The sequence below is a fragment of the Macaca nemestrina genome, chromosome 7, assembly GCF_043159975.1.
Source record: "Macaca nemestrina isolate mMacNem1 chromosome 7, mMacNem.hap1, whole genome shotgun sequence".
NCBI classification, from domain to species: domain Eukaryota; kingdom Metazoa; phylum Chordata; class Mammalia; order Primates; family Cercopithecidae; genus Macaca; species Macaca nemestrina.
The window spans coordinates 130585066-130609447 of record NC_092131.1 but is presented as its reverse complement, the minus strand read 5'-3'; the positions used below and the strand labels follow the sequence as shown (position 1 = coordinate 130609447).

Here is a 24382-nt window from a genome sequence, read left to right as displayed (position 1 = left end):
CAGGGAGAGAGGGCGTGTCCTACGTCTTGCGTGGTGTGAGCATGGGGGGACAGTGATGAGTTGAAGCTGGAAAGGAAGGCTGAGGCCAGATGGTGACAGGTTTAGGATGCCATGGCAAAGAGTAATTTTGGATTTCATCTTTTGGAGAGTGAGGACCCAAGAAACATTGGTAAGCAAGAGAGTAACACAATAGGGCTAGGTTTTAAGAAAATAGCTTTGGTGGCCAGACGTGATCATGCCTGTAATCTCAGCACTTTGGGATACCAAGGTGGGCAGATCGCTTGAGGTCAGGAGTTCAAGACCAGCCTGGCCAACATGATGAAACCCCGTCTCTACCAAAAATACACACAAAAAAATTAGCTGAGCATCATGGTGTGTGCCTGTAATCCCAGCTACTCAGGAGGCAGGCTGAGGCAGGAGAATCGCTTGAACGTTGAACTCAAGAGTCGAAGGTTGTAGTGAGCCGAGATTGTGCCACAGTGCTCCAGCCTGGGCGACAGAGCGAGACTCTGTCTTATAAAAAAATACCTTTGGTGTTACAGGGAAGCCTGAGTGGGTGAGGGAAAGGCTAAGGCAGGGAATCTGGGTAGCGTCAAATCTCAATCCATTTGCAGCCTCTTTCACTCAGCAGGTGTTTGTTGAACACTTGCTGCGTGCTCTGTTCTGTGCTGGATGCTGATGCTTTCCATGAAAATGCTTTCGGCTTGCCTTTGTTAAGCGGCCTGCTGATCTCAGGGGCTTCCTGGGGAGTGCTGAATATTGACCCAGATGCAGACAGCCGTCACCAGGCAGACTCTTCTGCTGGAAGATTGCTGTTCCCCAAATGAGCCTCGGGGTCCAGAAGCCAGCACTCTTTATTTCATGCATTCCTCGTTATTTTGACTGTCCTAGTTGGCTGGGGTTGCAAATAGCCACTTGCCGTGGAGAGCATGAAGCTAGCACAGAAAAAAACCACACCAGGCACTGCACAGAGACATCTGCTTCCGTTTCCTGAGTAACTGTGCAGCAACACAGGGCCGAATGGGTACAAGGCACATGCTCTGTGTTATTTTCTAGTTATAACGAAGTACAATTTCCATGTGGCTGGTGATGAAAGAGTCAGGTCAATTTCAGAAAGAAGAGTGTTTCCGATTATGCAGATCACATCCAAATGTTTACCTCATTGCATCTTAGTTTTGGCTGGGCCCTGCTTTTGAAGATCATGGAAATGCATCCGGGCCTCCTTTGCACTGCATTTAGGGAAGATCTGTACTCAGAGCCTCTTCGCTGGCAGTGGGGAGCCCTGGGTACAACCTGGGATTGCCTCTCCCTGTTGTGGTACTTGAAGCGAATCAATAAGTAGCAATAAATGTAAGCGTGCTTCCAGCAAAAATCAGAGGCTGTTAGCACTGGAAGAGACTCAGCCCTTATTAAGTCCAACCAGCTCATTTTACTGATAAGGAAACTGAGGTCCTGAGCCACAGACCGGCTGGCCTCAGATCACAAAGAGAGGGACAGCAGACTTGGGACCAGCCTGCAGGGTCCAGTCCAGAGCTTCCCACAAGTCCACCCTTTCCTCTTCTTTCATCTTTCTACATTTCCTGTTTGCTGTTATACCTCTTTTATTAAAAGTATACAGTATTTCCAGTGGAATCTGCTTAGTTTACATACCATGTGAGGGGCAGTTCTCAGTCCATGAATGTTTCCTTGTCTCATATAATAAACTCTGAGTTGGCCTCAACTTGAATGGCAGAAGTAGAAGGGTGGTTCAACATGCAGGAAATTTGAGGGTAATAAAATCATGTGGCTAGAGCATTTGGGGGCTAAGGAAGTAGCAGCCTATGGTACAAGTCCAAAGCCTGGAGGGTGAGCTCAGTTTAGCCCTTTCATCTTTGAGTCACACATAGGGGTGTCCAGTGGCCAGTGATTCTCAAACCAGAGGATGCATTCAAATCACTGGGGAGATTATTTAAAATGCATATTCAGGGACTTGCCCCAGAGGTTCTTATTCACTAGGTTTGGTGTAGGAGCCAGGAATCTGCATTTCTCAAGTTATACATCAGGTAGATTGTGTTGCTCTTACCTTGAGAAGCATAGCACAGCAGTAGGAGAAATAGCATAGGGGCATGTCTATGTGTTCAGAGTATACACTCAATAACATATATTTGGAGGAGTATTATGGAGTTTGTGTGTCTGAGATCATTTACTGTGAGAATTTTCCAACTGGGAGGACACAGGTATTGAGAGAAAGCCTTTGGGTAGAGCTGGAAAGTGCAGAACACCAGACTCAGAACTGCTTAGCTGCTGGGTGGCTGCATGTCAGTGGTGCTTTGCTCTGAGTGGTTCACATTTTCTCTAAAGCATGGCTTTCTCATTCCTCATTTATCTTGGTTTCCCTTGGCCTCTACCCACTCCTCCTTCGTTTTGGTTTTGTGCAAATACCTCATTTAACTAGTTGTTCCTGAAATGCATTTGTAGAACTCATTTACATAATAATTACTATTGGGGCAATTCTGATCCAATCATCAAGGCTAAATGTATTGTGCTCCCGTCTTCCATATTGTGAGGTTCTCACACTGATACTGCAGCTGCTGGCATTAACATGAATGCTGACAGGTAAGATGTGGGGCCGTTTGCAGTGTGTCGTGTCAGAGTCTAGATAGTTGATCAAGATGTAACATGAAATCGTCTGTCTCAGAGAAAACCACGGTGATAATCCTGAATTTAGATCTGGCTGGAGTCTGGAGATTCTTTTTTTTTTTGAGACGGAGTTTTGCTCTTGTCGCCCAGGCCGGAGTACAATGGCGCAATCTCGGCTCACTGCAACCTCTCCTCCTCCCTTGAAATGTAAGATTTCACTGGTTTCTAATTCTCTTTCTACAAAATAAACCTCCCATCTGTTCTTCATAGAAAATGGGTCACATGCAAAGTCTGAAATTCTAAAGTCTCATGTAACGTCTAAAGTCTCCTCCTTCTGGTTCAAGAGATTCTTCTGCCTCAGCCTCCCAAGTAGCTGGGGTTACAAGTGTGTACCACCATGCCTGGCTAATTTTTGTATTTTTAGTAGAGACAGGGTTTCACCACGTTGGCCAGGCTAGTCTCGAACTCCTGACCTCAGGTGATCCACCAGACTCGGCCTCTCAAAGTGCTGGGATTACAGGCATGAGCCACGGTGCCCAGCCAAGTTTGGAGATTCTCTATGAAGTGGTCCCACCTCCCTGAGCTCCTGCACAGGCCCCAGGTTGTCCTAGCCGAGCAGCCAGCTATATGTTCCTGCTTTCATTTGCTCTCAGGTTCCCAAAACTTTGTTCTCAGGGCTCAAACTCCAAGGTGTATTTTTGAAACGTTTGCTTTAGAGTGTTGACTTGGTTATGGGGCTAAAACTAAACCTACTTTTTCCAGTCTCTCTTAGAATGAGACTTTAGAATTTCAGACTTTGCATGTGACTCGTTTTCTATGAAGAACAGATGGGAGGTTTATTTTGTAGAAAGAGAATTAGAAACCAGTGAAACCTTACATGATTTCACATTAGTACAGAAACCAAATCCATTGAAAACATTGAGAGCTGTTCCTGGTTATGAATTTACTGGTGGCAATGAGAAATTTCCAGGGTTTTCTGTGACAAGACTATCACCAACTCTTATTTCACTCTGTGCCTCCCACTCTCCACAATCTGCTCCAAATCTTTCTCCATTTAATCTATTTATTTTTATTTATTGAGCAAGCAATATTGTAACCATGACTGAAATTTTTTAAATTACAAGGAAACTTACCCTGGGTCCAGCTTCAGTAACAGATCGTATGTTTTCATTTTTCCACATCCCCTTCCAGGCTCTGTTCCTATGCTACAGAATCTTTACATTACTATAATCATGGTGTCGTTATAAGTTTGTATTTGACATTTTTCAATTAATATTGTATTACAAGACTATTTCCATATTGGTCTGTATTGTTCATGTTTATGATGCTTTGTGGAGTCATTTGACCCTCATTTATTTGACCATCCTTATATTTTGGTCATTTATGTTAATTTCCCATAAAAAGGCTATGATGAAATAAACCCTATCCACAATTGCTCTGATAATTACCTCTTCTGTTCTCAAAGCTCGCCTGCTGTCTCTCCTGTGAGCCTCTGATTCACTTGGCCCCATCATGTTTCATGGAGACTATGGTTCTCTAGTTACTCTGGCTGTGGTCAATTACTGCCGCTAAATGACTCTTTCTGCCCTGGGCTTGCTTAATCATGAGGCTTCTGCCAAGTCCAGACCACCTCTCCCAGCCTTTGCTTGTTCCAGTAGCTGCTTTCTCTCCTCCAAGTCCTGTGCCAAAGGCAGACCCAGTTCATTTCACATTATCTTGATCACCACATTTTATGTGTATATTATAATATTTGCAATCATTTAGATCAGGGGTTTCAAACCCTGGGCTGTGGACCAGTACTGGGTTGCAGCCTGTTAGGAGCCCAGCCGCACAGCAGGAGGTGAGCAGTGGGCCAGCGGGCATTACCATCTGAGCTCCACCTCCTGTCACATCCGCAGCAGCATTAGATTCTCATATGAGCGCGAACCCTATTGTGAACTGCACATGTGAGGGATCTAGGTTGTACACTCCTTATGAAAATCTAATGTCTGATGATTTGAGATGGAACAGTTTCATCCTGAAACCATCCCTACACCCCCCCACCACATCTGTGGAAAAATTGTCTTTCATGGAACTGGTTCCTGGTGCCAAAAAGTTTGGGGACCACTGATTTAGATATCATTTAGGGTTCTTTACTGCAAGCAACAGAAACTAACATAAGCAATAGGGAATTTACAATAATGAGTCTAGGAAGCAGGTGGGAAGTGAAGCACATCAGATAGCAATTGCACAGGATTGGTCTCAGCATAAACAGCGAGTTCAAAGGATTTGCTGCTGGAGCCAAGGACCCAAAGACATTTGGTCTGCTGGCCAATTTGCTGGAAATTCAAATTCCAGGGAGGAAGTGTCCATTGACCCACATTGCCTACCTTGGCTTTAGCTGGTAGGACCCCTGAATACATTCCCACCACATTTAATCCAATGTGGAGAGGTGACTAAAGACACAAGGAAAGGGGAATGCTGCCCCATATATACACCTTCCTATGGATATATATTTATGCAAAGGTCCCTGCCTAACATTAACCAACACCTCCATAGAGCTGATCTCAAAATGTGGTCAGTTAGGGCATCCAGCTCCAAATCCAAAGTCTTTGGGGGGATTTCCGTTTCCCTCTAACACTGTCACAGTCTCTTGCACAGCCCAAGTTGAGTTAAATGGGAGGGGGACTACACTGCTTCTCTAACTTCTCTAGATGCTATTTCTTTTTTTTTTTTTTTTTTTTGAGATGGAGTCTTTCTCTGTCGCCCAGGCTGGAGTGCAGTGGTGAAATCTCGACTCACAGCAGCCTCTGCCCTCTGGGCTCAAGAGATTCTCCCGCCTCACCCTCCTGAGTAGCTGGGATTACAGGCGTCCACTACCATGCCCAGCTAATTTTTGTATTTTCAGTAGAGATGGGGTTTCACCATGTTGGCCAGGCTGGTCACGAACTCCTGACCTCAAATGATCCACCCGCCTCAGCCTCCCAAAGTACTGGGATTACAGGTATGAGCTACCTCGCCAAGCCCCGGAAGTCATTTCTGTTTCCTGCTCCTTGGCTCATGCCCCATCATGACTATTTAGAGAGGCACCATAATATCAAGCAGTAGTTTTTAAATGAGGAGGGGGATATCAGATTTGGAGGATTTCATCCAAAATACATGGCCCCCTTAACCTCAGCCTCACCCCATGCAGGGCAGGTCATAATCTCTGGGGGGAAGGGTCACAGCATGGCATGTGTGCTTTGAACAAGCTCCTCTTCTGTTATGTTACCCTGACACCCACCTCGCCCCCATCCTTTAAAACCTCCAGTGAAGCGGAGAGAGCAATGATTTGATTCTAGGGTTGGATCTGTGTCTTACACATTATAAAGCTTCTGAATGGTAATGTACATTCTCCCAATGAAGGGACAAAGTGGAGATTTCCTCTGTCCCTGCTGGGGAACTGGGGGCATGTTAGATGCCTTTCCTAGCTATTTCATTTCATCTACCGAGCAATACTAGCAGATTCGCATTGTTTTATCTCACATATATTTTCAAAGCCCACATCATCCACTAAACCACACGGACATTCTGAACCTCCGTGACTACATCTGCAAAATGGAAATATACATCCTTAAAATGAATCTTGTGAGTATCAGAGGGTTTGTGTTAAAGCAGTTAGGGCAGATAAGGGGTATTTTTGCTCGTCCACTGGGCTTCTTCTGTCTGTAATCCTCCAGCATATCTCTTCCCTTCCCTCAGTGGCAGACCTTACCTCTTTCATAGAAGGCTGAAGCCATCCAATGTGAACTTCATCCTCCACTCCTTTCCTTACATCAGCATGTTGTTTTCCATAATGGAAGATCTCTTTTGTTTGTTTTCTTTTTCTGATCATTTAAATAACTTTACCCTAGATTTTCTTAGGACCCACCAGTCTATGGGTGATATGGTTGTGTCCCCACCCAAATCTCATCTTGAATTGTAGGTCTCACAATTCCCATGTGTTGTGGGAGGGACCTGGTGGGAGGCAATTGAATCATGGGGGCCGGTCTTTCCTGTGCTATTCTCGTGATAGTGAATAAGTTTCACGAGAGCTGATGATTTTATAAAGGGGAGTTTCCCTGTACAATTTTCTTCTCTTGTCTTCTCTTGTTGTTCTCTCTTGAGATGTGCCTTTCACATGAACTTCCACCATGATTGTGGAACTGTGAGTCCAATAAACCTCTTTCTTTTGTGAACTGCCCAGTCTTGGGTATGTCTTTATTATCAGCATGAAAATGGATTAATACATTGAGTATAAAGTCATTCAAACACAATCACTCCAATTTTTGTGACCTTCTGTTCACATGTACACAGTGCAGAATCTTAGCCACCCCTAAGGTCACTCTAAGCCTTGCTGGAAATCACAGGAGGTATCCTGGGTGCTCATGAACTGTTATGAATTTTTTGAACTCTAGAAACAAACTCTAAGCCTCAGTTTTTCATCTGTAAAGGGAGATGATGATAGTTTCTTTAGGTGGATGTTTTGAGATTAATTAGATAATATGTATAAAGTAATTAGCCTTTGGTTAGCCTGCATTCTGTTACTAAATAAATGGTTGTTATTGGTGTCACTGTCAAACACCTACTAATAGGCCTTGCCAGCTGCTGCAAGGTGTCGATGTGATTCCCCAGGGCAACTGGCTAGTATAGGAAGTGGTGAGGGGTGGGTGAAGAGACACACTGCATTCTGCCTTATCATTCCTACTGCCTTGTTTGGTGGGAAAAGATTTTCTAGTTGGGCTCTGTTAGTTGCCAAGGTCAGAAAACTACTCATATTAGATTGAATCATATGAAAGTATTAATCATATGAAATTGCATTTTTGTAGATCAAAAATAGTCAAATATCAGTGATTTTTTAATGTTTCAACTGAGCACTTAAAGAGTGATATCAACAAATAGGTTTATTCTCTTATACTGTCCTATTTCTTGTTTTGTTTTTTTCACTAATTAATATAGTGGAAAAATGTATGGAGAACTGTCCATTTTAACAGATATAAATCTACCTCATCCTACCAGATAAATTACATTCCATTGTTTGGATAGATTTCATTTTAGCCAAGCTCCTATTCATGAACACTTAGGTTGCTTCCTTTTATTCATTGTTGTTCTTACAAAATATGATGCAATGTAAGTCTTTATGTGTATATATATATATATAAAACTTTATACAGTATTTTTGAGTATATCTGTAAGATGAACTACTAAAAGTAGAGCTGCTGGTGAAAGAGTATGTGCATTGGAAATTGTGATAAGTATTGTAAAGTTCTCTCCCAAGAAGCTGCCCAAAGTTAGATTCTAATCAGCAGTGAACATTCTTGCCATGTCAGTATTGTCAAACTTTATAACATTCGCCAATCTAATGGGTTTTAAATGGAATTTTGGTGCTTTATTTTGCATTATTTTCACTATGTGTGATGTTAAACAATTTTCATATGTTATTTATTTTCTCATTGTATATTAGCTTGAGCTGCTGTAACAAAAAATCATGGACTGGGTGCTTAAGCAACAGGAATTTATTTCTCATAGTTCTGGAGGCTAGGAAGTCCAAGATCAAGGTGTTGGGCGATTGGTTTCCTGGTGAGGGTTCTCTTCCTGGCTTGCAGAGGGCTGCCTTCTCCCTTGTTCTCACATAGTGGGGTGGGGAGTGGGCCTAAGAGAGACAGGGAGAAAACTGGTTTATCTTCCTCACTCTGGCTTCTTTTCTGCTTATAAGGACATGAATTCTATCATGGGGCCTTACCCTCATGACCTCATCTAAATCTAATTACCTCCCAAAGGCCCCACCTCCAAATACAATCATACTGAGGATTTGGGCTTCAGCAGATGAATGGTGGGGAGGGACACATTCAGTCCACAACACCTATGAACCACCTGTTCATACCCTTAGTTCCTATCTCCACTGTGTTGTCTGTTTCTTATTGATTTGTTAGAATTATTTATAAATGAAGAAAACCAGCAGGTTAGGGTGCATTTTAGAACAGGTATTCTGCATCGGTCTTCACATGTCAGTATGTATTGGGGACGGGGCAGCACGCTGGCACATTATAAAGTTTCAAGGTTCAATTATTTTTGTCTTTTACCATGATTTATTATTTGGTTTTGCTGCCTGTCACTAACAGAGGTCCTGTTAGTTCGTCCTAATTTTAGGAATATTATGTCTCGAAACACTTGAAAGTTATGCCATCTTGCATCTTGCCTTACAGAAAACTCCTTGACTATCAGAACAGAAGAAGGGGAGAGAATCGTTAGGAGGATCAGGAAGGAGTGGAGGGATCCTGGGAGGTCGATGCAACTAGCAGGCTAGCATCTCAAGCCCTCGTTCCCTCATATTTTTCTTGGATTGGCTTTTTCTTTCTGTTTCTCCTCCTTCCTTCCTTTCTGTTTTTTCTGTGTTTTTGTTTGTTTGCTTGTTTCTGGCTACATACTATAAAAATACAATTCTGGAGCATGTGGTTAGTTTCCCACCACAGGGACTCAAATGGAATTTCAAGTCACTCACTATAATTCGACTATAAATTAGAGAATTATTATGAATAGAATAGGACGGAATGTGGTTTCATGTTTTCTTCCCCCAGGGACCTTGCCCAATTTGGCAATAGGAACTAAATTAAGGGTGGGATTAGTTCTAGGAAGTGGATTTTGAGTATAGCTGCATGTCTAATCCAGCTATTATGGGCAGTGTCTTAGTTATCTGTGTTAATGAGAGATCAGGAGGCGGTGGATAACTGAAATCTCCAAATGTACCAGAAACGTATTTCTGCCTTTGTTCATTTATCCCAATGATCCTTCCACTAGAACAATTATCAAAGTGGTTTTATTTCTACTCATTTTAACCTTCTGTTTTCTAGCAACAACATAGGCAAGGAGGCCACATGCAGCAGGGGGAAAAATGAATACTAGACCAGGAGTCGGGAGACAATTTTAGTCCTGTCCGTGCCCTGCACTAGCCTGAGACCAAGGACAAGTCGTAAAGTCTCCTAGGTTCTCAGTTTCTTCCCTCTAAAAGAGCCATATAACATCAACCTCTCTGGGTGGCTAGGGGTGGTGAGGGGCCCTGGAAAGTGGAACTGGCGGTAGTGCTGCCTGTGCCGCAGAGCCGGGCCATTCACACATGTGCAGTCTGTGCAGCATGGGACACAGAGGAGGAGTGCGGCCCATGCCGGCCCATTTTCCTTCCCTGTTCTCCAAGTATAAGCACACTCCATTATTTTCCTAGGGCTCCCAGAATGAATTACCACAAACTGGATTGCTTAAAACACCAGACATTTACTCTCTTGAAATTCTGAAGATCAGCAGTTCAAAATCGGTGTCACTAGGGCCACGCTCCTTCCAAAGTTACTAGGGGGAGAATCCTTCCTTGCCTCTTCCAGCTTCTGGTGGCTCCAGGCATTCCTTGGCTTGTGGTTGCACCACTCCAATCTCTGCTTCAGGAGTCACACTGCCTTTGTGTCTGTGTCCATGTCTTCTCTTCCATGTCTTATAAGGGCACTCGTCATTGGATTTAAGGCCCACCTGGCTTACCTAGGATGATCTCTTCTTGAGATGAGCTATGTAATCTGGCACCGAGTAGGTGCGTGAACAATTACAGTTATGACTGTGACTCCTGTTTCCTCTTCTGAGGTCTTTTCAATTCTCCCCGCCCTCACCCTGCCCAGCCAGGACAGCCAGTCCTTTCCAAGAGCCTACCACAATCTTGTACTGGCTGCATAGAGCTCATCTGCTGCTGGGTCTAAGCCACTTGTGTGGACCTGTGGTGCGTTTCCCCTTGTCTTCTGGGCCTGGCTTAGTGCTGGCATACAGCTGGTGCTCAGAGTATGTCTGTGTAATGAATAAACTACAGTGTGCTTGCTCTTGGCATGGAGCCTGGCACAGTAGGTCTCTGAAATGACCAGTTAAATGAGGGTATAGATCAGTCTTTGGATAGAGCTTTTGAACCTTCTGACATTTTTCACCTCTTCCAAGTCACCATGGCAGCAGGGACATTATTATCATTACTAACAAATATTTGTTTAGTGCCACGCTCTTTGCTATGCACATGGATGGCCTAACTTAAATCCCCTTAGAGCTTACAAGATAGGTACTGGTACTATCCATCTTTAAAGCACAGTGAGCCTCAGAGAGATTCAGAAACTTCCCAGTCACACTGCCAGTGAGAGGTGAAGCCAGCTGGACTTCCTGGGTCAAGTGGGGACTTGGGGAACTTTTCTGTCTAGCTAGAGGATTGTAAACACACCAATCAGGGCTCTGTGTCTAGCTAAAGGATTGTAAATGCACCAAACAGCACTCTGTAAAAACGCACCCATCAGTGCTCTGTGTCTAGCTAGAGGATTGTATATGCACCAATCAGCACTCTGTAAAATGGACCAATCAGCACTCTGTAAAATGGACCAATCTGCAGGATGTGGGCGGGGACAAGTAAGGGAATAAAAGCTGGGCCCCGCCCCCTCCAGCCAGCAGCGCAACTCGCTCGCTCAGGTTCTCTTGTATGCTGTGGAAGCTTTGTTCTTTCACTCCTCACAGAAATTCTTGCTGTAGCTCACTGTTGGAGTCTGTGCCACCTTTGAGAGCTGTAACACTCACAGCAAAGGTCGGCGACTTCATTCTTGAAGTCAGCGAGACCAGGAACTCACCCAAAAGAAGAAAGTCCATGACACCACCTTTAAGAGCTGTAACACTCACTGTGAAGGTCTGCAGCTTCATTCTTTAAGTCAGCGAGACCACGAAACCACCGGAAGGAACAAACTCGGGACACACTAGGAAGTGTGGTGGCAGGGATGTGAACCATAGGCAGCCTGGCTCTAAAGCGGTGGCCTCTCAACCACTGTGTCCGGTTCCTTGCCTTCCGTCAGGGAGACACAAGGCAGGAAGTCCGGTCCCTCTGGCTGGAATCCGGAAGATGAAACCGCATAAGAGGTGAGGGCACCATGCGCTTGGAGCTCTCCAAGGCCGTGACACCCAAAGCCAGGGCCGCATTATGGCTTTCGCAGGCCCTAGCCATTTTTGCCTTCGCGGAGCCCTCTTTCCTCCAAAAACCAACTCTAAGCCAGGCTGGATTGTAGTAATACTCATCTTTGAAACAGACTGTGCCTACTTGTGCCTGATGGATAAGTCGACCCTGCTCAAAGCCTTCTTCGGGTGAAGAGAGAATTGGTGTTCTGGTGCCCTAACCCGCCTCTGTCTTCGCAGGTCCCGCAGCGGATGGCGGCGGAGGGCGCCCCCGAGGATGGCGGCGGCGGCGCCCCGGGAGTGTGGGGCGCCTGGGGCCCCTGGTCCGCCTGTTCGCGTAGCTGCAGCGGCGGCGTGATGGAGCAGACGCGGCCCTGCCTGCCCCGCTCCTACCGCCTGCGCGGCAGCCAGCGGCCTGGCACCCCCACGCGCGCCTTCGCGGACCACGTGGTGTCGGCCGTGCGCACGTCGGTGCCACTACACCGGAGCGGCGACAAGACGCCAGCCCTGGCCGGCACGGACGCCAGCCACCAGGGCCCCACCGTGCTGCGAGGCAGCCGGCACCCACAGCCTCAGGGCCGCGAAGTCACCGCGGACAGAAGGTATAGCACGCCCTTGCCTGTGCCCCTCCCCCTGTCCCTGTCTCAGTTTCTGACCCTGTCCCTGCCCCTGCCTCGGACGCTGCTCTGCACCACAGACAGTGCGACTAATGCACTGCTTTGCCAGGTGGAAAGGAACTCTGGGCTCCACGAAGCTCCTTTCACCTTTTGATTTATTTTGCAGCCTTGTAAAGCGTTGAGGCCACTCCCACCTCACTCTGTGGTTCTGAATAATCTTCAAAGCGAGGCTAATTCTGAGAATGCCCTTACGAAGAATTTTAGGGAGGCCTTCTAGAGGGGTGAAAGCAGGAGGGGAATCCTGTCCTGGTGCCGAGAAGGAGAGATCCTCAGGTTGTGTGGATTAGAGCTGAGGCCACAAGACAAGAAGACGTGTATCTAACCCGAGAGCTGAAATGAGTTGCCAATCCTAGGATAAGTTGAATGTTTGGAGTCTTAGAATGCTCCGAAGCTGTAGGCTTCCAGATTTTGTGAACTTTTCTACTACATTTCCCCCAAAGTTTTTTGAGTCAACACACTGGTTTGAGGACATGTCTAAGGACCTAAACTGTTTCAGAGTCCATAAAATGTAAACTCTAGAAATGGCATAGTGCCATCAAAATAGTGGTATAGTTCTAAGAAGCATAAATATGCCAAAGTAGGCAGTGCCTTGGGAAAGGTAGGGATATAGGTGCTGAGAAGAGCTTGTCAGTGAGTGAAGCAACAGATATTAACAGATCACCGCATTCATCCCGCAGTATTTGTTGGGTGTCTTAGTGCCTAGGTTCCTGATAGATCCTGGGGGAATACTAATGCAGAAACAGTAACAAAAAACAAACATGGACAAGAACAAAAAGTGTAAGATGTGCTCTCCGTGCTTAAGAAATGCATAATTCATTTGTCAAGCCCTGTTAATGTCCAGCCCTGATGAAATAGATGTTACACATGAGGAATCAGAGGACCTAGAGCCAGTGGACACACTGAATTTTGAAGGTGGTGCTGCTCACCCCCAGATCCCTGCAGTACTCATCCTCCTGTGGGTGCCAGCTGAAGGGATGGAGAGCTGGATTTGGGTGGGGCCTGAGTAGGAAAGGGGGTTCTTGACAGCCTCTGTGGTTGACAACCTAGAAGAGCTGCCTGAGGATCAGGCTGTTGTTGGCCACCGGCCTGTGCTGCAGGCATTGTGCCTGTGTGTTTTGGCAGCAGGAAAATTTTTTCTTCAAATGTATTGACGGGGGCCAGTTAAACTGTTTACTATGAAGTTCCTGCAAGTTTTTATCATGCTCTTGTGATTTGACAGTTACTGATGAAATAATCCAAATATTAGCCTGGGAGGCCTGTGCTGCCTACAAATGTCATGCTCCTCCCGGCTGATGAAAATCACATTTGCTTATATTCATCAGTCATTAGGTACTTGCATAGTATATTTGACCCCAAGGAGAAATGTCAGCATGTTTTTAGGATGGCTGTCTGCTCCACTCTGTGTTTCGGGTTTGAGGTTTGAGGCAGAGGCTGTTGGAGTGTAGATGTTGAAGAAATTGTTAGGTTGCTCTGCTAGGCAACAGGAAAGTTAATTGGAGTCAGATAACAAATGAAACTATTCAACCTTCCACCAGATATTTATTAAACATCTACTATGTTGTAAGACCCTGGGACATACACAAAGGTGAATAAAAGCCAGGTTTGGGGACCTCATGGCTCTTACTGACAGGCTAGAGCAGTTGTTTGCAAAATTACTATTTTTTTTTTTTTAAGCAGAAGAATCCTTTCTGCAAAATCAATCTTAGATGGAGGCTTAGTTTATGTAACAACACTCGTAAAATCTGAGTTGCTTTGGTTGAAGCCTCAGAGGTATAGAAACCTGGGGTCAAGATCCAATGGAACAGTGGTTTTCAACCTCGACTGACTGTTAGAATTTTTTTTCCAATCTTCTAGAAACCCTGACACCCACATCACACTCCAAACCAGCATCAGAATCTCTAGGGGCCACCCTCAGATGTTGGTATGATTCCATTCCAGCCAAGTTTGGGAAGCACTGGTCTGGATGAAACTCTTTGGAGAATCAAGTTTCCATGGGAAAGATTTTGGGAATCAAATATTGTCTAGCAGAATTTTCAAAGTTTAGTGAGCACGTATCAGAATCACTTGCCGTGGAGTGGGTGGCTTGTTAAAAAGAGTTGCCAAGTCTACGCCATCTCCCAGTCCTAATTCTGATTTGTAGGTCAGTTATATGTCCTATGTATCTTCATTTTAAATGCTTCTGATATAGCCTAGAGTTTGAGAACCACTACTCTAGAGGGTTGGAAAAGATGCGCATCTAGATGCCTTCAATATAAGGCCGTCTGATGAGATAGTAGTGACAAGGGCTCCCATGTTGAAGCATGCCTTCTGTGCAGGCATTCTTTCAAATGCATGACAACATTTACAGTTACACAACCCTGTGAGGCAGAAACTATTATTCACATTTTATAAACAATGAAACTGAGGCCGGGAGGAATGAAGTGACTTGCTCAAGATTACCACTTGAGAAGCAACAGCCCTAGAATTCAAAAGAGGTCTGCCAGAGTCTGGCTCTAAAGTTGTTTTCACTGAAATGGGTATTCTGAAAAAGAAGCTGCTGACTTCCAGCCGGTGTGTTCAGAAAAGGTGCTTGGAGGTTGGGCTGTCTGAGCCCTGTTTTGACAAATGGATAGGATTTAATAGTGAAGGCTTAGAATGAGCTGCATCTCTTCCTTGCAATGTTCAGCTCCTTTAACCAGGGTAATCTTCTTTGCATCTAATCCTAGGCATCACGTGAGTTCAAAAAAAAATTAGAAACCACAATCTGTATTCTTGTGGGGGGGGGCTTACGCTTTGGTGGTGGAGAAGGGCAAACCCACAGAACACTGCCCACCCTGGGAGACAGTAGAGCTATGACCAGGGTTCAGGAAGAAGGAATCCTTGTGGAATGGAACAGTCAGGGAAGACTGCACAGAGCAGGTAGGATTTGAACCTGCCCTTGATGACTAAATAGAATTTACTTAGCTGGAATATATCTGGAAACTTCTTGAGTCCACTTGCTTCCATACCAGGTGTTCGTCCCATTAAAACAAGCACATACGTAGTATAAATCCTGCTCTAAAAAGCCTCAAAAATAAAGTCAATCTTCATTGGAGCTCTCCCAAGGATTCAGAGCTTAGGAAAGTTAAACTTCTCTGAGCCTCAAGAGGCTTCATCTTTCAAATGAGAGTAATAGTAATACCTATCTTGTGGGGTTGAGTAATTCAATGAAGTAATACATTCATATTGCCTGGCCCATAGCGGACACTCATCAAATACATTCATATTGCCTGGCCCATAGTGGGTGCTCATAGCGGACACTGTAACTCCCATTATAGGTCTGACGGCTGTTGCTAGATAGTGTGTTAGAGAGAGTTCCAGTTAGAACTCAAGTGCAGCAGAAGGGATCAGGTTAACTGGGGCCACTCAGGAAGATGGAGCCAGGAACTGAGCTCCCCGTTCAGAGGGGCGGGACTCTGGGCAGCACAGACTGGGTGCAGCCAAGGCCCTAGTGTCTGTGCTCCCTGCTCTCTGCCCCTTCTTAGCGTGGCTTGCTCAGAAAAATCCTCCACAAAGGGTGGCATTCCCCTGTGATTTAGTTAGGGCAATGGCAGAGGAGGTTCCAGGCTAGGAGGTTCATCCTTCAGGTCTTGGCCAACAGATTCCATAATGGCACTCAACCGAGTCATCTTTCACCCCAGACCCAAGGCTGTGTTCCCATGATGGCTGAAGGGCAAGGGGCGAGTAGGGAAGTAGGGTGTTAGGTGACTCCTGCAAAGCACGCCGCATTGTGGCAACTCACACCTGTGAAATCAAAGATACTCCCTGGTAGGAGCAACTTCCCCCTCAATTGCTGGAAATGGGTACCTGTAGACTAGAGGGTGCTGGAAGGAGCCCCTGTTACTATGGGACCCCCCTTCACCTTTTCTTCCTCCAATTTTATTGTGTTAAAATACACGTAACATAAAATAGACCATCTTAACTAATTTTTTTTTTTTGAGATGGAGTCTCGCTCTGTTGCCCAGGCTGGAGTGCAGTGGCTGGATCTCAGCTCACTGCAAGCTCCGCCTCCCAGGTTTACGCCATTCTCCTGCCTCAGCCTCCCGAGTAGCTGGGACTACAGGCGCCCACCACTTCGCCCGGCTAGTTTTTTGTATTTTTTTAGTGAAGACGGGGTTTCACCGTGTTAGCCAGGCTGGTCTCGATCTCCTGACCTCGTGATCCGCCCGTCTCGGCCTCCCAGAGTGTTGAGATTACAGGCTTGAGCCACCACGCCCGGCCCATCTTAACTATTTTTAAGCATATGGTTCAGTGACATTGACTATATTCATACTGTTGTGCTACCATCACCACCATCCATTCACGGAACTCTTTAAAATCTTTCAAAACTGAAACTGTACCCATGAAACAATAACTTCACATTCCTTCCTTCCCCCACCCCAGCCCTCAGCCAACCACCATTCTACTTTCTTCCACTATGATTTTGACTACTCTTAAGTATCTCATGTATTTGTCTTTTTTGTGACTGGCTTATTTCACTCAACATAATGTCCTCAAAGTTTATTCCATATTGTAGCATATTCCTTTTTAGGGCTGAATAGTATTCCGTTGCATGTATAGACCACATTTTGCTTATCCTTTCATCCATCAGTGGACACTTAGGTTGCTTCCACATTTTAGGAATTGTGAATAACACTGCTACTAACATGGGCATTTTCAGTTCTTTTGGGTGGAAATTGGGAAGGGGAATTGCTGGATCATAGGGTAATCATATTTTTAGATTTTTGAAGAACTGCCGTACTATTTTCTGTAGCAGCTGCACTGTTTTACCTTCCCACAACAGTGCACAAGGATTCCATCCTCACCCACACTTGTTTTCCGTTTTTTTGATAGTGCCCATCTTAATAGGTGTGGGGTGGTATCTCATTGTAGTTTGGTTTGCATTTCCCTAATAATTAGTGATGTTGAACTTTTTTTTATGTACTTACTGGCTGTTTGTGTATCTTCTTTGAAAAAATGTCTGTTAAGTCCTTTGAAGACCTTCCCTTTTATAACACTGAAAGCAAGGTGGATTTCTTCCCATTCCCAAAATGTCTAGAGAAAATGGCATCCAGAAAGATGCCCTGTGGCCCAGAACCCAAGTACACAACCTAACAGAAATGCGTTGCAAATGTCTGTTGGTCAGTATCACTCAGCTTCCAAAAAGAGAAGATATGAGAGCAGTGCCCTCTCCTATTTGAGGACTTCAGGTGAGTTTTTTCACCTCTCTGATGCTAAAAAGCCTGATATCTGGCAGGCTTTCCTTCCCACTGGACTTGCTTACATTTGCCTACATTAGCCAGCTTTTCTGGTCATTCATCACACTCATTAACCAGCTGGCATCTGGGGAATGGGATATTTGATGGCGTTAATTCAGATTTTCAAATATGAATTTGGACTAGGTAGTGCCAGTTGACACTTTCTTCTCCTGGAGACAGTCGTGGGTGGCTGGGATATGAAAGCCTCGACTATGAAAATCATGACCCTGTTCCCACTGAGGGGAGTGTGTCGTATCCTCAGGTGTTTGGGGGTAGAAAGAGGTTGAGGAGGTTGGGCTTCCCGGAACTTCCCAGAGGAGTTTCCTATAGAAGTTTTTCTGTAGAGCTGATTTCCTTTTGGGACGGAGTCTGGTGGGGCAAGGAAAACTCTTGCCCAGGTGTGCAGACCCACACTTCAAGAGCAGTTTGTGGCCAGCTCTCAATGACTGGGGCTTTGAAATACAGTGCTTTATTAGAATCTAGAAGAACAGGAGCTACACACCCTGAAAGGCTGTAAACTACAGGATAGTTATGAGTGCAGCTTCTGGAATTGACGGGTTTGGATGCTCCATCTGACCCCGCCACTTGCTGGCTGTGTATCCTGCCGAAGTTACTTAACTTTTTCCTAGTGGGAATAATAATACACCTACCTCACTGAGTTGCTGTGAGTTGGATAACTCATACCACATGCTTAGCACGGTATCTCCTAAGTGCTCAGTAAAGGCGTCTCGATGCCTTCCACGTGCCAGACACGTTGGCAGTTGTTTGACCTGCAGCGTTTTATCTTGTCTTCATTACAACCCATGTGACGGATATGTAGTGTTCTCATTTATGGATGCCAAACTCAAGGGTCAGGGAATAAGTATCTCCTTCAAGGTCATGCAGAAGGCAAGTGAGAGAGCACAAGCTTGTGCGACGTCTTGCTCCTTTCAGACCTGCTTTTCTAGAAAGCCCTTTTCAAAGTGAAAGGTAACACTCATTAATTTAGTTAAATTTGATAAACTAACACCTCTTTGAGATGGAAAATGAAATATTTCTCTAATTATTCCCAAAGCTTTTAATGTTATATAGGAACTCTGAAACTGGCTCCACTGTGAACTCCAGAAGCCCAGAGGAAACACTGCTCGCTGTCGTTAGAGGCTGGCCCTGCAAAGTCTTCATTCACATAGTTGTTTGTTGTTAAGGCTGCCTCTGGATCTCAGGTCTTAATAGACATTGCCTTGTTTAAAGTTTTGTTTTCATTTGAATTCAGCCAATGTTTTTGTGTGTTTGCTTTGGGCCAGGCACTATGCTCGACACAGGAAGGGTAGATAGGTGAAAGAGGCGTGGTTTTCCACAGCCTCCGTGTCTGATGAGGAAATAGCTCAGGTATGAACACCTAAGGGAATGTGATGAATGTTCTACCTGGGGGATGAGCCGAGGGCTGTGGGAGCAGCGAGGTGGGACTAATTCTTGGGGAACAAGGTCACTTCATGGTGGAGGGTACTTTCTTGAACGATCGGTTTGCATTTTTTAGGTGGAAAAGATGGGAAAGAGCTGGGAAAGGCTTGGTGTGGCTGGGGGATGAGGTGGTTTGCTGACACAAAGTGGAGAAGAAGTGCTCCTTACCTTTGAGTGGCTCGTGCTGGTGGGGTGGAGCAGGAAGACAAGCAGACATTTACAAGTCAAGTACCCAGGGAGGAGAGGGGAAGACAACGGAGGACTGGGGGAGCCAGGGAAGGCTTTGGAGGAATAATTGAGCTGTGCTTTGAAAAGAAAAGATTTTAGCAGAGCCCAAGAATGAGGAGGGCCTTCCTGCAAAGAGCAAATGGTCAGGGTGGAGACCTGGAGGCGTGAGTGAGCATGTCATGTTCATAAATGGTCTGGTGGGGCTGAAGCACAGGCTGTAAATGAGGGAGTGTCCAGGCGAGACTGGGGAAGTCCACAGGCTCCTTTCCAGAGAGGAACTTTAAAGCAGTCCTAAGGGGACTGAACACGAAATTCTCAGAGTAAGACAGTCCCTATAAACACGGATGGCCAACATTTTTTTCTGTGAGATGATGTATATAGTGTAAAGCCCATCTAAATTTCTCCTTAATGCCCTGTGCTTTTCAAACTGTTTGGCTATGCCATCCACCACCCCATCTCTGTCAATCCAGGAAGCCAGGGTTAATTGTCTGGGGACTAAGGCTTGACCCTGTAGTTTTGTAACAGGTGTATTAGTTTCCCTTTGATGTTGGAAAACTCACTGCACACTTAGTTGCTTAAAAAAATACCACTTTATTCACTTACAGTTCTGGAAGTCAGAAGGCCGAAGTCAAGGTGCTAGCCAGACTGCATTCCTTCTGGGGGCTTCAAGGAGAAACTGTGCCCTTCTCTTCTCCAGCTTTGAGAGGCTGCCTACATGCATTGGCTGGTGGCCTCTCCTCCCATTACTCTGATCTCTTGCTTCTGTAATCTCATCTCCTTCTCTGACTCTTCTCATCCTACATCCCACTTATAAGGAGGACCCTTGTGATACACTGGGCCCACCCAGGTAATCCAGGATAACCCTCCATCACAAAATATTTAATAATCAACACAAAGTCCCATTACCATATAAGGTAACATTTACAGGTTCTGGGGGTTAAGATGTAGACATCTTTGGAAGGGAAGGGGGACATTATCAGTCTACCATAATACTACTTACATTTTGGGGTCTTATGATTACTCAAGCAATAGGACAACTTCTGTGCCAGCAGGACCACCTGCCACTTTCCCCCATCCACTCTGGTTGTTGTTTATGGGAAAGTTAGTGATCCTGTTTCCCAGAAAAATGAAGAGGAAAAGCCATGCATCCCCACCCTACCCTTAAGCATTCTTCTTTAGAAGTGTTTATGAAGGACAGTGACAATAATGAAGTTAAAAATAGTAAATGCCCAAAGCAGCCAGTATAGAATAAAGAGTTTTGTACCCCAAGTTCAGAGTTCAGTCCTCAGCTCTTATGAATGCTTTGATCCTGGACAAGTCACCTCATTTCTCTAGGCCTGAGTTTCTACATTCATAAAGTAAAGAGGTCCTTATTCTAGTCATTAAGGGGTCTTGCTTTTTATTGATGCATTATTGAGACCAACTGCTGTTTTAAAAGTTCCTGTCATCTTTTCTGCCACCCAGAGTAATGGGAAGAGAAGGTGACTAGGAAACGCAGCTCTCAAACACATTTTCTTTTTCTTTTTCTTTTTTGAGATGGAGTCTCGCTCTGTTGCCCAGGCAGGAGTGCAGTGGCACAGTCTTGGTTCACTGTAACCTCTGCCTCCTGGGTTCAAACGATTCTTCTGCCTCAGCCTCCTGAGTAGCTGGGACTACCGGTGCGCACCACCACACTCGGCAAATCTTTGTTTTTAGTAGGGACAGGGTTTCACCGTGTTGGCCAGGTTGGTCTCGAACTCCTGACCTCAAGTGATCTGCTTGTCTTGGCCTCCCAGAGTACTGGGATTACAGGCATGAGCTACTGTGCTGGGCCTCAAACACCTTTCCAAACATGCTTCTGGAATGTGATGGTTTTTCTCTGTAGATGCACTGACATTGTACCTCTTCAAATCCCTCCATTCAGACTTTTGTCTCATGAGTTTTTCTTAAAAGTGTTGTTCACACATCTGTCCTCCTTTTGCTAGTCTCTTTTTGGACAGCCCCCTTCCATGGATGGGATCACTATTTCGTGCCTTGTAGAAACCCCTGGGCTGGGAATCATTAGACCCCACTTCCTGTCTCAGCTCCATCATCTGCTAACTGGGTGACCTATGGGAATCACAATGTAATCTATAAAATATGAAGAATTATATGTCCTCTGCCTACCACACAAGGCTTGTTGTGAGGGTCAAATGAGGTAATAGCTGTAAAAGTACTTCAAAAAACATAAGACACCATTCAAAAACAACATGGCTTGATTGTTTTATTACCATTGACTAGGTAATTTTTGGGATTTAGAGACGTGTGTCCCTTTCTGTAATTTGTTGTCTGTGTGTCCATGTTCATGTGTGTGCAGGAGCACGTGCGTGTGTGTTTGCATGTGCGCACATGGATGTATGTGTGTGTGTTTGAAAGGTTCATTCGTTTTGAAACAGCTCAGCCTGCATCAGGCCTGGATCACAAGTTTTACCCACACATTCCCACCTCCCCTGGAAACTGTCCCTGGCTGCAGGTAGGAATCTTTGTTTTTTCAGCTCCTCCTTTCCTGTGCTTTGTTGGAGGCTACTTGCACTTCATCGGTAATAACTTCGGAGCAATATGTTGTTTCTTTCCTGGGGGCTCCTAGAGCTGACCGGGCCTCTTCATGATGCTGGATAGGAAAACTTGCTGTTAATTAAACTTCACAAAGCCACATGCCGATTTCCTGACCTTAAGTCGATACCCAGGGAGTCTTGTTACCTACAGGGGGGCAGAAACCACGTAGCAAGAAGGGCAATCTTTGGCCTTATCTGTGTTACTCCTTGGAAAACCTCCCTGGCCATCTTGGGTAGTCAGCAGAGAAAGCGGATGCAAGTGTTTGAAATGCATACTCCTTGTTTTTGGCATTTTTCGTTTTCCTACCTCAAGGGAATTTTTTTTTTTTTTTTTTTTTACCTTTCAAAGCAGGAATAGCACTTAGTCCCTGAATTGTTTGACAAGAAGTTACCTGTTGATGTTAAGCAGATAAACGGTGTTCTAATATGCTTTGATTTCTAAATCAGAAACCTTAGCCCTTTTCAGTAACAGAGTTTGTAGCAGAGCTAGGCCTGATGGTATGTACATTTCTGCCTGTAGGTTAGGAAGGATTGGAGCCAGATTTTAAGCTTGAGTTACTCTGATCTCAGACAAGGCTTCAAAGAGCCCTTGTTCATTTATTGCGGTATTTCATTAAGTGTCAGAAGTATTTCATTAGTTATCAGAACAAAGATCACATTCGCCATAAGAATGCTGCATTGAACTTTCTCCAAGGCCTTCATAACTCCGGTTCCAGAAGAAAGATGCAATGGGCTATGGAAAAAGCCTGACTACAATTTGTGTGTCCCAGAACGGGGATCTCAGTTCTGCATCTGGAATCCACTAAGGCTTTTCCTCCAGTGCACACCTGGTGCCTGTCTGCGATGCCTTCATATAAGGATGGGAGGAAGGAGTTTCCCACATGTGGGGGTTACTGTCGTTTCCTTTGCTCATCCTACCTGCAGGAGCCTGCATGTGTTGTCGATTCAGTCATAGTAATCACAGCCATTTTTGCAGGACCTACTATGTGCCACATCATTGACATGTACTAGTTGAACCTCAGCCAGCTCCAGTTTACAGAGGACACTGAACTAAGGTAAAGAAGTCCCCAGCATCCTGCTCCAGGAAGGAACGGAATGGGATTTGAGTGCAGGGTTCCCTGACTGTAACATCCTTGCTCTTCTCATTGCCACCCTGAGCCCACAGTGTGGACACAGGTAATTTATGTGAGGTTTAGGGGACACCTGCTGTGGTTGACCTGTAATACACATGGTCTCCCTGTTGGTTCTCAGGATAAAGTACTCACATCCCTCAAGGACATTTTAGGTCCTCACTTGCTTGTCAATCCATAAGCCCTTTTCTGGATGTGTAGTCCTTTTGTCTCATTTCTATTAAGAGCAATGACAGCTGATGTTTATCGATGGTTTCCTCTGTAGTAGGCTGAATAATTCCCTGCCCTCTCCCACTCAGTCCTCAAAGATAGCAGGTCCTAGTCCTGGAGCCTGTAAATGCTAACTTATTTGGAAAAATTATGAATGTCCTTATAAGAGACAAGCAGAGGGAGATGTAATATGTAGGCACACAATGAGGAGGCTGATGTGAAGACAGAATAGAGAGAGACTTGAAGATGCAGCTCTGGAAGACTATAATGATATAGCCACAGCCAAGGCATGCTGGCAGCCACCAGACGCTGGAAGAGGCCGGGAAACAGATCCTCCCCTACAGCCTCTGAAAGGAGCACAGCCCTGCTGCTACCTTGATTTCAGCCTAGTGATGCTGATTTCAAACTTCTGGCCTCCAGAGCTGTAAAATAATAGATTTCTGTTGTTTTAAATCACCAAGTTTGTGGTACCCTGTTACAGCAGCTACAGAAACTACTGCACTGTAGGAGGCTCTGAGCTAAACCTCATAGGACCCTTATGCATAAACTATCTTTAGTGTGTCTTGTGTAACATGAGAAGAATTCTGTGCTTATAGCGACAATATGATGAGCTCTGGGTCCTATAGCTAGTAGCTAGTAGGCTGCAGAGCAGGAATTTAGACCAGAGAACCTGACTTTAAGGCCCAGCTTGTAACACAGAGTTATTCTGCCTTCCTGCTCCCAACTCCATTCTCGCCCTTATGCCAGGTCAGGCCTTGCCCCAGAGCCTTCCTTTCCCCACTTATGGTTTAGCTTCCAAGCACACAATGTATTTTATCTTCCCTCATGAATCTTTTTTCATGCAGAAGCATTTGGTTCTCCTATGGGCCACATGGATCCAGTAGCAATTAATTAAGATTGCCCTTTTCCTCAGTGATTGGACCACAGTTCATTGTGGGCTACTGCTGAAAACGTTTCTTTTCTTGATTTGGGGGGAAACAATAATTTTTCCCATTTACAGTAAGTCCTCGCTTGAAATAGTCCATCCCTGTAATCCTTTGTGAATGGGAATTTGGTATTTAAAAGCTGTGCTGTATTGCAATTGTTAAGCTCTTTAGAGGCTTGCCTTTATTCATTCAGTCACATTTGTTAATATCTGTTCACACAGACTTACTAGCTTGGACAGGTTCTTCAATGTCTCTTAGACTCAGTTTCCTCATGTATAAAATAAAGTAATGGCCTACTTTGCTGTTTGCAGTGTTGGTTAAATGGGATTACACACATAATGCATTTAGCAGGTGTTTGATACAGCATAGCCATCTACA

At 45.1% G+C, this 24382-nt stretch overlaps 1 protein-coding gene across 1 annotated transcript in view; it reads left to right on the top strand.

Moving 5' to 3' along the window:
* LOC105487604 (thrombospondin type 1 domain containing 4) overlaps window positions 1-24382 on the top strand; it is a 688191-nt gene that overhangs the window by 89719 nt on the left and 574090 nt on the right. The window contains exon 4 of the mRNA XM_011751093.2: window positions 11806-12167. Within this exon, the coding sequence (XP_011749395.2) occupies window positions 11806-12167 (362 nt within the window). The remainder of the gene's footprint in view (window positions 1-11805; window positions 12168-24382) is intronic.